The sequence below is a fragment of the Electrophorus electricus genome, chromosome 8, assembly GCF_041902795.1.
Source record: "Electrophorus electricus isolate QZ-2024a chromosome 8, ASM4190279v1, whole genome shotgun sequence".
NCBI lineage: Eukaryota > Metazoa > Chordata > Actinopteri > Gymnotiformes > Gymnotidae > Electrophorus > Electrophorus electricus.
This window is the reverse complement of record NC_137504.1, coordinates 5,225,001-5,241,714: the sequence shown is the minus strand read 5'-3', so window position 1 is coordinate 5,241,714 and position 16,714 is coordinate 5,225,001. Positions and strand designations below refer to the sequence as shown.

Below are 16,714 nucleotides of genomic sequence, written 5' to 3'. Positions count from 1 at the left end.
CCACAAATCCATGTTAAAATAGCACGCATAAATATCAAAGACATTATAACATAGGATACGGATTCTTAAAATTTTTATTTTTGTATATTTTTCAGTTCAGTGATACAAAGTGGTAACGAATGGCAATGAAACATACAGTGAGTGAACAGTGGCGATGACGGATCTATTCAGAACAATGACGTCGGTCCCATGCTTCTGTGGCCTGAAGGTAATTCTCCATTTTGTTTAACATCTTTTTTTACAACAATTCTAGATTTTAAATGTCCTTATTTATTTCCACAAATATGTGGTACTTTATTAAAGATTTTATAAAAAGCCAGTTAATGTGTCATTGAAATAAAAATAAAATAATTATAATTAAGGATGTAGGTAATTTTTTACATGCACATATGCCATCATAACATGCAGACGTCCAAGGAAACAGATCACAGGTCAGTTGGACAAGTTACAGTGTGAGGAGACAGTGGTGCTCCATTAAATTTGGCACCTGGCAGAAAGGTGTATTATAATATTTACTTTATTTTTTAAATATTTATTTATTTAGTAACTTTTTTTGCTTCTTTAGTCCTTTCGTCCCTTCTTTTTTTGGAAGGGTTGTCTAGGGCAGTCACAGACACATTGGGTGCACAATTCTTCTCTCTCCCCTAATAAAAGCAGAAGGGGGGGGGGGGGGATTTAGAGTACTGCGTGTTCACATACAGCTCTGAATCGTAAGCAGAGCCTTAGGGTTGATGCAAACACCACAATTGCCACTTCAGTGCTGAGGGCAGGACGATGGCATGCTTCTTTTTTTTTTTTTTCCCCCAGCCCAGGAACTCACATTTTTACACTTGCTAATGAGTAACTTCGCAGCACCTCCAGTGCACTACATCTTACATCTCACTGATTACTGCACTTCTTGTACTGGGTGAACTGAAACAGTCTCTCTTGGTCTCGTTACAGAGTCCTGGATCTGCAGCGTCCCGGAGGGAAAACCACAGTGAATGAGGAGCAATTATAAAGTGTCGTCTCGTCCCATAGCCCTACTGCACCTTATCTCAGCAGTCGACTCATCCCTGGGCTTATAGTAAAACACCAAGCTTGTCCTAGAAATGCCATCCATGTTACAAATAATCATACTTTTTTCCTTATTAGACAACGCAGTATGTGGAAACTACAGAACCCAGGAAAGATGGGGAGATTCCTAAAGAAGCATGTCTTCTGTATTGACTACAAAAGCATGTAGCAATACCTATCAGCTTTGATATCTGTGATCAAAAAGGTATTTACATGACATTACTGAGACATATGCACTTTTGTCAAATCTTTTGGAACCATTTTAGGAGTCTAATTAATATTCTCAAAAAGTTTTACTGTGAACAAAAGACATTGTGTTCTGTGAACTGTTTGAAGAAAAGCACAAAAAGCATTTCATCTCCATCTAATGCATTTAGTCTCACCAGAAAAACAGCTCATGTACTCCTCCCACCTTCAAATAAAAGAAAAACAGATAAAAGTAGTGCTACACCATGGTCTCTAATTTTGTCATTTTACACCAACAACCAAGGTTCTGCTATATCATTGAGATTTAATGATCCTTTCCATGGTGTTGTGACTACAGTACTCTTTTGAAGCTATGCTATCTTCCCTGCATTCTCTATGAATTTCCATTTTCAATAAATACTCTGAAATACTCACTCCTATCTCAAATACGTTCACGCAAACATCCACTTAAACAATTCCATTCAAATGCTTTCTATATCCTCTTTTGTGCAATGTAATAATCTGTCTTCATAACATGCTATGGTACATATAAGAAACAAATAGCAGTGACATCTACCTACAGTGCACAGTATCTAGAATTAGCCTTTCATAGGTTACAATGCCTCATAATACATCATAACCTTACAGCTGTAAATCTCAAAGGTTAGGCACTTGGTATTTTACCACTTGAGCGTAATACAGTAAAAAAGAGTAGACCTTACAGGATGCCCAGCTACACTCATTGTGTACAAGGTACAAAAAAGGAACACTCTGAAAAGATAATCAGTCTACTGCAGCTTAATATAAAACTAATTACAATTTGGCCTTTTTAGATGGTGGGAGCTGTGCACTGGTGCCACTTGCAAGAGGAAGAGACAGCATAAAACAGCAGTTAAACTACTATTATTTAGAAAGAACTGTCTAGACAACGCTCAGCCTCACCCTCAATAACAGTGCACTAAGGACTGAAGAGGTCGAGGATTTCGGCTGTTGCCAGCACCAGTCTGGGCCAGAGTGGTGCTGAACGGCCGCGAACCCGCCGTTTCCCTTCTAGCTTGTGCTTCCTGGCCCTTTGCTTTGAGTCTTGGTCACGTCTGAAGTAGGCACAGTTGCAGTGATTGTATCTCTGCCCTTATGTGGAGTGCAGCCCTGCTCATATGACCCTGGAGAGTGGAGGCCAGTGCTCTGGAATGGTGTGGTCATAGCTCAACTATTTCTCTCTTCTTAATAGCTTATCCAGTCAGAGCTCTGCTTGAGTTAACATGCCCACGGCATGTTCTCTTTACAACCTGTGATCAGAAAACCGGCTTTGCCATGGAACAAGAAGGAATGTCATACTGCACTCAAAACACACTGGCCCTCTTTGATAATAAATGATTAAGGACTCATTTAATTAACATTCCCTGCCTTTTTCATGTCATCTTCACAACAGTACACAGGAGCCAGCTACTGTCATCTTGGGACAAAAATGATATAACTTATCCTGCCCTTGACAGAGATTTGAGAAGGATATTTGTCATCATGCTAGCACCAGTCATCTTTCTCCATCTCCTGGTAACCAGGGGAAACTCTGGCATTGGACCCCGGGGCTGCACTCACTCCCAGGGTGAAATGGTACCCGTTCGGCACTCCACTCCGGCTCTGTGGGTGCAGCGCGGAAGAGCTGCCCACCCCGGGTGATATGTGGGAGGCTGAGGCCACAGTCCTCGGAGAGCGCCTGGAGCCATAACTGCTCATGGCATCCTGGAAGTCTTCTGCCTCTGACAGGTGGGGGTCTCGCTGGAGGGGGCCCAAGTTAGGATCAGAGCAAATCCGGGTGACGGGCACAGGGGAGTGGTGGGCATCACTGCCGAGAAGGGTGTCATGCTCCGATTGGCCCCGGCTGAGGCGGGTGGGTCCAGCACCAGTGCCTGATGAGCGTGCAGCACTGAACTGCACTGGGGAGGAGTTGGCAGTCTTATAGGCTACTGAAGGCCTTGGGGTGAGTGGGGTCTGTGGGAGTTGTCGACGCCCCCGACACAGTGTGCTAGTGCCCGAAGTAAAGCCCACTGGGCTGCCCTTAGCTGAGCTACCGCCCTGCAGTAAACAGCACAGTGTACAGAGAATAAACACGGGAGCCATACAACAGATTTTTTTTTTAAAAAGCATGAGACAACAGGTAGGATAAGAGACGCTGTAAGATAGAGACTGACAGAGCATGACCAATTTAAATAAAAGTGACAGAGAAAGGGAAAAAAAAGTGTGAGAGACTGACAGACAATAGCAAAGAGAGAGAAAGAGAGAGCGAGAGAGATGGAGAGACAGAAAGAGAGAGCGAGAGAGAAAGAATGAGATTTAGAGATTGACGGACCGGTTTCAGTCTGTTGGCCTCGTGTGGATCTCCAGGCGATGTGGACCTGCTCGGCCCAGATGATTGGCTGTGGCAGTGCTCGAGGCTTCCATAGCGATCACAGGAGTAGTAGCGCTGATTCCTGTCAGCGGCTGAAGATGAGCGGTGCTTCCTCTCGTGCGAGCGGCCGCGGTCTCTCTCCCCGTCACGGCTCCCTTCTCTGGGTAACATCTTACTGCTGGGGTCTGCTGGCATATCTGAAACAATGAGAACACCCACTGGTGCTGGTGCATGATTTCATCAGGCTGACCTAAAGCTCCAGAATGAGCTGAACACACAGTTAGATTCTATCTACAAAAATGAATTGCACAGGATGCTTCAGGATGAAAGTGTCCCAGATGGTGCTGCTGTGATGCACAGCTCTCTTCATCACTCTGTCAAGCAGCAGGGGTACTCTTTCTTCCTGTCGACCTTCAGAGAGGCCTCCATAAATTAGGGGCCGTGATCTATCCACTGCACATCAGGCCCTTTGATCTGAGAGATGAAGGACAAGTACTAGCCACTACGTCTAACCAACACCACTGAACACCACATTAACAGCAGGCGCTGGTCACAGGGGCTGATCGAGAGAAAGAGACACGTTGAGAGGGAGAGAGATGGAGAGAGGGAGGATGTGGTGAAATTTAACCATAATAAATTCTCAAGTACGCAAGTCAGTGAACTTCCAGAGCTGATAGGACAGTTTTTGTAAGCTTAGTTATCAGGGGTCATGAGGTTTGTTACAGGTTAAGGTAAAAGAGACAAAAAGTGTGGTGTGCATGTGTGTGTGCGCGTGTGTGTGTGTGTGTGTGTGTGTGTGTGTGTGTGTGTGTGTGTGTGTGTGCACGCGTCTAGGATGGTAGGAGGGTTCTTATTCAGTTCTGGTTGAGCAGTAAAGCCCAGAAGTCTCTTTGTTTAGCCAGTTAACAGAGCACTCAGAGAAACAAATAAATAAATAAATAAAATATCAAATCCCAGTAAAAGCCGATTTTCTTTCACGGGTCTATAAGTCTCTCCCTCAGTCAGATGGAGTCATTCCAATGTAAGTCCTACACCAAATCTCTTTGGGAAGCAAAGAGACTCCGGCTCTATAACTCGATCTCCATAATCCCATACAGAATGTCAGTCACTGTGCTGTGTAGGAGAAATCAGGCTTTATCCACAAATACTGGAGCTTATATACATTTTCAACTTTTTTAATATAAAGATATAGCCAACATTTATGCGCTATAGCATAATCAAAATTATATTACAAATTTCAGCTTGCACAGCTGTTAAAGGATATGTGTCTGAAATGTCCTGATTCTTTTAAAACCTTTCACACACACACTTACTCTCACACACACACTTTGCTTGCACAGCTGATGACGGACCTCTGTCCAAAATGCCGTGTTTCTCTGGAAACCTTGTGTACAGTACTGCGGACAATTTTGAATATCTCTGCACCTATATGTTAAATCTATATGCATCTTATCTACTACAGTGTCTGTTTGCTTCACTACTACTTGGTTCCACGGGATCTTAGCCCTGTGCTCTCCACCCCTCTCTGTGGTTCCATTTCCGACCACTGCTAGGATTGCCTTGTCAGTCACCTCCACTTTCTGCCAGTGGTACATTCCTTGGAGGGGCTCATCCTGCCATGACATCTTCTCTGTTTCCATGGTGACAATATCCTCCATCTAACCGAGGCACTCCCTCGTCACCTCATCCTTGGGGGCCATTGCTTGGACATATTCATAGATGTTTCGTGTCTAACCCTGAACAGTGGATCTTACACCTTGGCTCTTGGGTTGAATGGCTCATGCATTGTTAGGAGTTCTCTGGTCCGAACCTTCCAGGTCTCTTGGCCAATGTTTTGTACCTGCTGGGTACCTAATGACCCATGTGACTGGAGAATCTATATAACCATCTCTCTATCTCTCGCTCTCTATAATAAACATATATAGTCTTATGCGAACCTCTTTGTTGGATTTGATGACATTTCTGAAATACATTATTGACATTTTTGGGTATTCCTACATGAACATTTGAACCTTTCTTCCTTCTCCAAGTTTTAACTAAATTTTGGAATACAGCATATAACGGAATATAGCATATCCTGGCACATGCTGGATGTTTCAGTCTGGAAATTTTTTTATAAATACCACCATCTATTATAAACCTACAGACTCTTGTTTGTAAATGCAATGCAATTCTTCACATTACAAGGTCTGCAAAAACAAAATTTCTTATTTATTAAGACTTAAGCACATTTGCACTGAGAATGAAGACTTCCTCAAGAAAAGTATGAAAATGTGTGAATATAAGGAAGTTGTAGATGATGCATTTGTTCGTGCTTTACCCGTTCAGAGAGTGGACGCACTGACCTATAAACAATCTGCTGTTAAGACATCACGAGTTCCCTTGGAGCTGACTTATCATCCTACATATAATTAAAATATAATATAATACAAGACAAAAACATCAAAGACATGCTCGTCAAGAGTGAAATAAATGACCACTCAGACAATAACTGTGGTACTGTAGCCTGCGACTGCTCTAGATGTTCTACATGTATCAACACAGCCACTAAAATAACCGGCATGAAAGGATCAATTGTCATTGCTCATTCCTCCTCATGCATCACTGCAAAAGTTGTCTACTGTGCTACTTGCGAGAGATGTAATCAGCATTACATTGGAGAATCCAAGAGAAGGCTCGCTGACTGTGTTGTTGAACACCTTCAGACCATCAGAATTGAGGATTTGTCATTTATATATAGTAAAGAAGTACTTTATAGTAAAGAAGTACTATATAATAAAGAAGCTCTTTACTTGCACAGCTGATGGACCTCTGCCCAAGACATTTCTGTTATACTGTGTATGACTATGCATGTGACAAACAAACCAAACTTGAAACTTGGAAACTCTGTGTACTTTGGAAAAAAAAAAAAAAAAATTATATATATATATATATATATATATATATATATATATATATATATATATATATATATATATATATATATATAAAAGCACGACACTAACCCCATTATATCAGCAATATCACCAATTAAACAATATTTTAAATGGTATTTACTAGTGTCTAAAGGGCTTAAATTAATTTGCCACCCCAGTTGTGTCTTGCAGGTACATACAATACACATGTTACATTTCCTTTCCATGGGAACCACTTCAAAATATATAACATTCCATTCATGTTCACACAAGTTACTGCTGAGAAAGTTAAACATAAGTCAGAGCTGAATTGCAGTAAAGAAACTGGCTCTTTGGATTACTGAGCAATGACTAGCTTCATCACATTGTCCCAGATATTCCCCTGGTGAGGGAATTGTTATGGACATGTATGTCTCGGGCAGAATGGCTCATGGGTATCCGAGTGTTGTGTTATCTGATTGATTACTCTTCTGAACCTATAGAACTGTGACATGCCTGTACAATACAGCACCTTGGCATTGCACTTTCCTGTTTCACAGTATGTGAGAGTAACAGATAGATGGGGTGTGTGTGTGCACGCGCATATGCATGCGTGTGTCATCGTACCCACAGATCCTGACTGCTCCTCACTGATAACTCGGTCCAGGGACTTGTGCTTCTTGTCTCTGCGACGGTGACAGCGGTGATGATGATGGTGGTGGACTCGGTCTCGCTCCCTGTCATGGGTGGGGGTCGGCTCAGGAGCCAGTGGGAGGCGCGTCAGCGTGTACTCCCCCAGTTTAGCCTCCCTCCCTCCCCCCCGAGGAGCCAGAGAAGAGGCCGAGCGGCGCATGGGACTGGCGTCCACGATGGGCTTGGCGATGGGGAGAGAGAGAGTGCCGGTGAGCGGAGAGGGAACGCGCATCTCAAAACACGTTGCTCACAACGGTCAGAGAAACGGATCATCAGAAAGAGCAGTTACGACGGGCACACTGAGAGAGCAGCTGAACACCGAACACACTTTCACTTTCGGAGCAATGCGCAGTCCACGCCTACGACTGACACACACACACATACACACGTCCTGAAGGGAGGAACATCACCATAGTCCGATGCAAACACACTGTTGTTTGAATGCAGTCATCGAGATGCTTCTCAACATTCACGGATGAACTCCAGGAATAGTTACTAGAAGAACTATCCAAACCAAGCAGTGACCAAAGCATGAAAAGAGAATCGATGAGGCCTTCAAACGTGGCTTTATGTCTTTATGTCTGCTTTATGTCTGTTTTCAACAAAAGGGTTGTTGTTTTTTTTTTGTTTTTTTGTGGGGGGGGTGGTTGTATAAATCAAAATACTGGCTCACACCTTTGGTAACAATAGAAAGACTTTTTTTTCAAAATAAAGGATAGTGTGTGCCACTCGACTCTTTAAATTGCTGGCCAATACTTGGTGAAAACAACAGTTCAGTTGTTGGCTCAATACACTCTGAGACAAGCTGACTCACTGGTGCCACACAGTGGCACAAGCTTTACAGACTTACCTAAGCTGTGCAGCCCCTCTGCCCACAACTTTGCCCAGAGCTACTGTCGGTCCGCATTAATGATACTACCCTCATGACCCTCTCGTCTCATTTCAGGTGTAGTTGACCTCTTATCTAACCTTTGCCTGAATTGGTTCTAGGTTGGACTTCAGACATGTGACAGGTTAAACTGTAACAAATTCAGAAATGTAATGCAAACCGAGCTGATTCACTGTCGGGTTGCTACATGCTGTCAGTTAATGTAGATCTTCTACAACCTTGTATTAGCCACTCAAAACTGAAGACAATATGAGGTAAGGATGTGGGAAGAGGGTAATGCATCGCTCCAACCGCCTGAACGGAATCCACAATGGTGCACTACTAACACACACACACAAACAGACACACAGCACACACACAACCCACCCCAAAAAAGCAAAATAGCTTTTTCATGTGACAGTTTATGATGAGAGACTATGGCTGTGATGTATTAGCATCTTCTCAAAGGATTCCAGAACCAAAACAATGAACACACTAACAAGAAATGTATTTGTTCTTGAGCAGACAATCTATGCAAAACCCTGTAATAACCCATGGGACTAGCTAGGATAACATTGACTGGATGCACACACACAGGTCAACACAGAAATGAGAAGAGTGTGGCTGAAAGTGAAAGTGATAGGGTGAGAGAGAGAGAGAGAGAGAGCGAATAGAAGAGTCAGAGAAAGGCATTATAAGAGAGTGAGGTAAAGAGACAGTGAGAAGTTAAAGGACAGCGGGGGAAAGAGAGTGAAAGAGAGGGGATCAGAACAGTTGTACATACTGCTAGGTATGTCCCGGTGGCGTGGCGTAAAAGGTTCCGCTGTGGGACAGGAAGAGGACACACAGGTGAGTAGAGAAAGGAGCGGACACACAGCCAGCACGGACAGACACAGCATCAGAGAGAGGGCGGGAGGCCCTGCATGGATTCGGGGCCAGGTGCCCGTCGGAGGGACCGGGAGCGTGTGGGAGGGGCCAGGAGCATGTGGGAGGGACCAGGAGATCATGGGAGGGGCCAGTCCCTAGCACGCTCTCAAGGACTGGCCAAAGCAGGGAGAAGGCTGGGATGACATTGTGACAGGAAGGGGCAAAGTGTGAAGAGACGGAAACAGGAGAGCACAAGACGAGAGCTTGAGTAAGAAAAGAGGAGATGGGACGAAAGATGAGGAAATCCAGGGTGATCATGTGGATGCACAGGAGGAGGGAACACAAAACACTGGACACAGAAAACAGCATGACAACGACAGACAAAGGCAGGACACTATACAATACAAAACAATACAAATGTCAAATGATCAGAGAGGCATCTTAGATGACAGGACAGACTGTTATAGTCCTCTAACGTTTACAGACTTTGAAGAACAGGTGAACAGAAAGAATTCATTATGCATGAAAGGAATGAATAAAATCTGTACAAAACAAGAATTTAGATAGACAAACATTATGCACAGTCATACTCTGAGAAGAATATATCACAAAAATGAGTGCATAAAAATATATTTAAAAATGTAAGTAAATTAAAGTATTTTGAAAATAATTAATCAGGTACATTAAAACAGGAAAAAGTGAAATAAAGCAAAAGGCATGAATTCACTGATGTAAAATATGATCTGAATAAGCAAAATTGATATGAATATACAAAGAAAATAGACTGGCACTCAAAAATCCCATACTTCCTAACACCGATCAACAAAAAGGTACTGTAAATGTTTGAGTAAATGTGTCTCATTGCATATAGTGCATGTGTGAGATGTTCTCTGCTGTTCTGTTAGATTAAAATCCATCCACCCATACATCCATCCATCCAGATGATATTCTCTGTTAATGTTTACTTCCTACTATTTTTTTCGCACATTGTAAATCCAATACATTTTGCAGCCATCATCACCATGACCATGTGAAATCCAGGACTGCACAGAAACACACAACAGAATTCTTTTTTCCAAAAATTACAGTGGGAACTTGATACTGTTCCGCAAACTCAGAACTACAAACACAGGTGTATGTAGTAATGCTGCCAGTCATACGGCAGGCTGAGGAGTGAGTGAGCGACATACGAGGCTTACCTGATAGCCCGTACTAAGTCTGGGCATTGAGGCTGCCCTCCCTTGGCCCTCCAGTGTGGAGAAGGCCCCTAGATCAGAATCATTCTCCATATTGGTCATCTCTACTAATTCCTGCAAGGTCCACACAGCGTACGCAAACACAGACAGACACATAGAAACACAAACATCACGACACTCATAACACAGAGACATTTACACACCATGTGGTTTGACAAAAGACACAAATGTGAAATGAGGGAATAAAAATGCTTTTCGGGTTTGGAGTTGCAATTGTAAACAACTTTAAAGCTAAAAATGAATGGATGGCAACAATAATTCATTAAAAACCTGGATTCTAAAAGAAGCAAAGAATCCCAATTCCTCTTATTCAAACAGAATGTCTCGCTTTATTTTTAAAAACATGGCTATGTCTCGTGAACTGAGAACTGATGCAGGAGTGAACATAGCCCCCTCATTTTAGGGGCACATATGTTTACTCAAACAGCTGGATGTCCAGTTAATTGATTTTGGTAGTCTTGTTCATGCTTTTGTCAAACATGTTGGTAAATTAATCTTTTAAAAATAAATACTGCATGATATGTGGATCTTAGTGGCTAAGGTATTCGACTAGCAATCAGAAGATTACCAGTTCAAGCCCAACTGCTGCCAAGTTGCCACTGTTGGGCCCCTGAGCAAGACCCTTAACCGTCAACTGTTCAGTCATAATTGTAAGTCGCTTTGGATAAAAGCTCCAGCTCAATGCCATAAGTGCGCAGTGCCATTTGATCCTTGTGTCATAGGTAGCGAGCACTCTGCCTAACCTTAATAAGGTGCCATCATTTTAAAAACTGTGTGAACCTCATCAATGGACTTATATGGCCGGAGTCCGCTCATCATGTAAAAACACTGTACCTCTACTCTTCATTTGGTGAAAAAGTACTGGATTCGTCTAGCAGGCTATGGCGGCTGTTACACCACACACAACCTGAGCAGGCGAACTGGCAGCAGCATACGCTCTACTCTAATGCACCACTGACACCATGCTCACTGGTGCTTTCACACAAGATCCCCATTGTAACTCGACTGAAACTCTCAGTATATTGTGCATCTAGGATCAAAGAAATCACAGAGAACAGAGAATAATGTCTCTGAAAGAGTGCCAGTCACCTGTGGTGTCCCTGTGCTTTGATTCTTGGGTCACTCATTTTATTTTATACAGCCTTCCTCTTGGCCAAATCTTACAAGATTGTGTGCTATCGTTCCACACATGCGCAGCTGCCACTCAGATTTACTCGGCCTCTCTCCAAACAACTACAGCCCCACCGAGCAAAAGAAAGGAAAACTTCATCTCTACTCTGAAATCCTTCACTGGCTGGACTGTGAGCTGAGCAGAACTCTCAGATCAGTAGGAACTAGTCAGTTAATCCTGACCAAGATAAAGGCGCATGAAGAGGTGACGTTTAGCTATTATGCTGTTCTGAAAAGGAAACAGTTGTCAAAGAATATTAGAAAAGCACAGACACTATAGGCTTTTAAATCTGTATCAAAAACTTTATTTAGCCAGAATTTCAATTCAGTGTAGTAGCAGTAGCACTTTTAACTTTTTAATTTTAAGCACAACAATGCATGTTTAATTATTTTATTCTTTTAATTCACTTTTAGTTTTCTTAATTTATTCTATTTATTTTTAGTTTAATATTTTATCTTGGTAGTTTACACATTAAATTTGAAATCTTTTATCACTTAATCTTTAACATTACTTTAACTATTCTTTAACTACTAGTTTATTTAGATCTCTAATTCATTTTTTCTGTTTTATCAATTGGTTTAATTTTAACTTTTCCATTTAAATGTGAAGCACTTTGAATTGTATTAAATATAAACAAACTTGCCTTGTCTTGCTTACAAGCTGATGCCAACTAGTAATGATACTTTTCATTCTTAAACCTTTTCTCATTGTGTTTATCTTCTTATCTCCTCATCCAACCGTAAGCACTTGAAATTTAGCAAGGCAGGAAATATAACGTAAAACAAAACTGAATTCTAATTATAAACTCCAATGACAAAGACATGCATAGCTATTACTGAATAGTGCTCTAAGGCATCATTTAAAAATGTGACGTTTGTGATGGTTTAAAGCAAGATGGTCTGCGAGAGAACTGAGTGCGCTTTACAGTAGACCAGCTGCAAAAGACAGCATTCCCAGCTGTGCCACAGACGTTGGGGGCTGGTTACACATGAGTGATTTGAGGAGCACAGTACCTGAGGTTTGCTTGTGTTTGGCATGTCTTCTGAACGCCCCCGTTGGACAGAAAGCCTGCCCCTCTGCTGCTTCTCTTCTCGAGCTGTCTCTCCTGGAGAATGGGGCTTCATGGCACTGCGGCGGCTTTGCCTTCGATCGCAAAACACCGCACGCGCACGCACACACACACACACCCAACCCCAACACATGCATGCGCACACGTGCACACGTGTGCACGCACCCACACACACAGTCCATTTATTATATATTCAATTTTTCCTTTTACTCATATATATTTACATTTATAGCATTTGGCAGATGCTCTTATCCAGAGCAACTTACAGAAGTGCTTTGTCATTTACTCATAGAATACATCCTAGCCAGTACAGTAGGTTAGAGTCCAACATACCAATGAACTAGAATACTGCTGAAATAGAGATCAATTCTGATGCCTAGAAGTACAAAATACATAAGCTCTATCTCAGACAACAATCAGTGCAATAAACAATAAGCACTAGCGTTTGTTAGTCAACAAAGGAGCAGTCAACATCAGTATAATAAATAATACCCTACAATAAGTACTTGAGTTTCCGTTATATACACATACACAATCCTAGTCTCCCACTACGGCGAGTCATCTTACACATCACTAATAAACAGACAGTCATGCATCTTCTAATATTAAGCATTTTTCAATGGGGACACTCACACTGCCTCCCCATTGGTCATGAGAGGTGTTGTGGGTGGGAGTGCCGGCTGTGGAGCCGCGTCATCTTGAGAAACGGGTGGCGGCCTGCCACTCTTGATTGGCGGTTCGTAGTCATGTAGATGGGTGAGAGGTAGCAGAGGCTTGAAGAGTGCACCCATCTTACTCTACAGGACAGGGAAAGGTCTCATTCGATTCTCACCTTATTAACACCATGTGGGGTTCACACATTGAAACAAGTGGCACATATAAGATATCAAATGAAATACACTTAATTATTAGTGTGCTCACTTGCCATCAAATGAACTCATTTTCAGTATAAAGCCTGACAAATTTTAAAGAAGCAGCATCTGGGCCGTTAAGGCAATCCACAGGGGTGAAGGACAGACAGAAGGTGTGTGTATGTGTGTGTGTGTGTGTGTGTGTGTGTGTGTGTGTGTGTGTGTGTGTGTGTGTGTGTGTGTGTGTGTGTGTGCGCGCGCGCATGCACAGGGTCATACCTGCGGGCCTCCTGTAGACTGCTGTTGCTGGAGTTGCTTGGCTCGGTTCTGCTTGTAGTAATCAAAGATCATCAGGGCAGCATACACCTTCCCGACCGTCAACTCGTTATCTGACACACACAGAGAGGGGAAGTGCGATCAGCTGGCGCTCCCTGCCAACTGCCCTCCATTCATTCCTCTTATTCAGTCCGTGTTAACGGGCAAGTCTGAGGAGTTGGCTAAAAACTTTGAACAACGTTCTCTAAAGAGAACAAAACCATTCTGAAGCTCTTTTGTAGCTAGATTAAACACATTTTAACGTTGAAGGAATGGCCACTAGATGGCAGCAGATGTACAGCACATGAAACGTACTAAAAACTACTCAAGAGGCAAACGGCTTTCATAACATTCTAGTATTGCCTTCACTTTGAAAAACCATTCCCATTAGCGAACTGTAACCACGATACAATAAGCATGCACGTTCCAGGTCGCATGATCATGTTTCTTTTAAGCCAACACCAGCGTTTCACCATGGGGTTTACCTCCCAGAATGCAACGGTAAACAGCTTACGCTTATGAGGGGTCACAAGCAGGTCTACAGTCTTGGCTGATAGGCTGGGCCACACTTTATTGATCTCCCTCCTTAAGTCAGCATCGCACAGGCGCTGGGCGAGCACACCTGCCAAGGAGAGCAGCACTAATGCCAAAGCATACTTCACTTTCCCCTCTCACAGGCCACAGACAGAGAAATCATTGGTTTCATTTGTTGTAGCACAAAGATAAGCACTGCGTGGCCGGTGAGACAACGATTGGAAAGTCGGGTGTCAAAAGGAGATGGCATGAGTGTGGCAGAGGGGGTCGTAGCCGGGGCAGGGCCGTGCGCTGTGTGGGCATAAGGTGGGGACGCACCTGATGCCAGTTTGATGTCCAGGGCGGTGCGTATGAGGGCCATCAGCGTGGACGTGAAGTGGACAGTGTTGTCGTCGGCGATGGGCATATTCATCCTCACCAGGCGCTGCGGGGGAGTCGCACACAGGACACGGGGCTCGGAATCACGCAGCAAAGAACACGTTCCACACTCTTCCGGGAGTGACTGGGTGTGCTGGGTTGCTGCTCACAGACAAATGCTGCCAAACGAAGCTCAAAAGCTGCAGAAATAAACTGCTAATATAAAACATTTGATGTGAATTTCAGTACTCTTATCGCAGCACACCAAGTGACCCCGAGCACGTCTGAGAGCTGAGAGGTAGAGAGGCAGAGAAGGTGCATTCATATCACATGCAGAGTTTGAACAGGGAGAATGATCTGGGTGCATGCCATGTCATGGACAGTGCATCTGCTGAAGCAGGACTGAAGCGCTTCACAGTTTCACCAAACTGGCGGGCTTCAGCCATTGCCAGTTTACAGCTCTTGACTTTTTATGATTCAAGTGCGTTAAATTCCTAAAACAATAACCCCCGATCAGGGAGATGTGGATTTAAGACCCTCGATCTCTCTCTTTATTTAAAAACAGCTGCACACAAAGACCACAGATTACTGTCCATGTAGGTTTTGCACGCAGAGGGCCTGTTAGTCACAAATCAAACACTTGGATGCATGATGAGGGAAAGGGCTGTCCATAATGACTGCGTTTCACAAAGCCAGTAGAGAGTGAGGGAGAGAGGCACTTCCCTTAGGGATGACAGAACATGCCTCCCGTGGTAACCACGGAGACAGAGTCAGAAGAAAAGGAGGGAGGGCCATGTTGCTGCATGCAGGCCTACCTAAAGCCCAGGAAAAAGAGCCAGGAAGTAAAACAAAATTAAAAATCCACATACAACACACACACACACACACACACACACACACACACACACACACACACACAGGAGCCAAATGAACTTTTAACAAATAAAAAGACATGTACTGTTACACACTTGAGTTTACTGGAGAAGAAAAGGAGATGAGGAGAGACAGTGAGGGCCAGAGACGGGGGGCTGGGCGTATGGTGCGAATGTGTGAGACACAGGGAGCAGCCTCAGACAACCTGACAAACAAACAAACAAACAAAAAACACAACCGTGGACGGTATGGGTGGGGGGCGCACGTCTTGCTCCAGCGAACACAATCTACAGTGGGCTTCCTTGTCCTTCCTTCCTTTCCTACCTAGTATTTGGAGCGAGCGCACACACACACACACACACACACACACACACACACACACACCCTTGGAGAGTTGCCTGGAAGACAGATGCTTATAGCCCTCACTCTGACACTATTCATTCAGACAGCTGGAAGAGGGTGAGGAAGCCCAGTCACTAAAGGCCATTCTCAGAGGGCCAGGAGATTGGAAGCTGTCCAGCAGCCACGGGCGTTCCTCAAACAAACAGCCTTGTCCAGCAGCCACGGGCGTTCCTCAAACAAACAGCCTGGTCCAGCAGCCACAGGTGTTCCTCAAACAAACAGCCTGGTCCAGCAGCCACGGGCGTTCCTCAAACAAACAGCCTGGTCCAGCAGCCACGGGCGTTCCTCAAACAAACAGCCTGGTCCAGCAGCCACGGGCGTTCCTCAAACAAACAGCCTGGTCCAGCAGCCACGGGCGTTCCTCAAACAAACAGCCTGGTCCAGCAGCCACGGGCGTTCCTCAAACAAACAGCCTGGTCCAGCAGCCACGGACGTTCCTCAAACAAACAGCCTGGTCCAGCAGCCACAGGTGTTCCTCAACTGAACAGCAGAACGCTACTCTCTTCTCCTCTGACATCCAACAAAGGCCACAATGAAACACGCTAGTGACATCTTACGAAGATTTGCCAGCTGCTCACTCTATAGCCCACAGACTAGTGTTTTTGATGGTTATTATATGATTACACTGAGACATGAAAGCGAGGGACACACAGAAGCACAAACAGGCACAGGAAGAGTACTGACACAACAGAGCTCTAGCACATGAAGACCGACTGCAGTGCTATCTAGCGAGAGAACAACAAGCGACCACAGCTAAGTGGGTGAGTGGGATTGGGGGAGGAGTGAAGTGGGTAGGTCTACCTTGTAGGCAATTCGCGATGGGCATTTCTTTCCCAAACCTAGCGGAGGGGACATGTGACGAAGCATTTCGTACATATCGAGGTAGGATATGCGCCCACTTCACAGAGGTGGCACCCACAGGTCAGAGGTGAA

At 44.0% G+C, this 16,714-nt stretch overlaps 1 protein-coding gene across 13 annotated transcripts in view; it reads right to left on the bottom strand.

Moving 5' to 3' along the window:
• Window positions 1-783: 783 nt before the first annotated feature.
• cacna1bb (calcium channel, voltage-dependent, N type, alpha 1B subunit, b) overlaps window positions 784-16,714 on the bottom strand; it is a 103,426-nt gene continuing 87,495 nt past the window's right edge. For 5 of the 13 annotated variants that reach the window (XM_035526981.2, XM_035526984.2, XM_081718942.1 and 2 more), the window contains 11 exons: window positions 16,583-16,679; window positions 14,468-14,573; window positions 14,130-14,237; window positions 13,580-13,689; window positions 13,083-13,246; window positions 12,394-12,523; window positions 10,153-10,263; window positions 8,871-8,909; window positions 7,153-7,399; window positions 3,593-3,828; window positions 784-3,318 (listed from right to left, as the gene is read on the bottom strand). In XM_035526981.2, the coding sequence (XP_035382874.2) occupies window positions 2,767-3,318; window positions 3,593-3,828; window positions 7,153-7,399; window positions 8,871-8,909; window positions 10,153-10,263; window positions 12,394-12,523; window positions 13,083-13,246; window positions 13,580-13,689; window positions 14,130-14,237; window positions 14,468-14,573; window positions 16,583-16,679 (1,900 nt within the window). In that variant the 3' untranslated portion in view covers window positions 784-2,766. Of the gene's footprint in view, window positions 3,319-3,592; window positions 3,829-7,152; window positions 7,400-8,870; window positions 8,910-10,152; window positions 10,264-12,393; window positions 12,524-13,082; window positions 13,247-13,579; window positions 13,690-14,129; window positions 14,238-14,467; window positions 14,574-16,582; window positions 16,680-16,714 lie in introns of those variants that run through there. The other 8 variants (XM_035526982.2, XM_035526985.2, XM_035526990.2 and 5 more) reach the window with 6 other exon arrangements.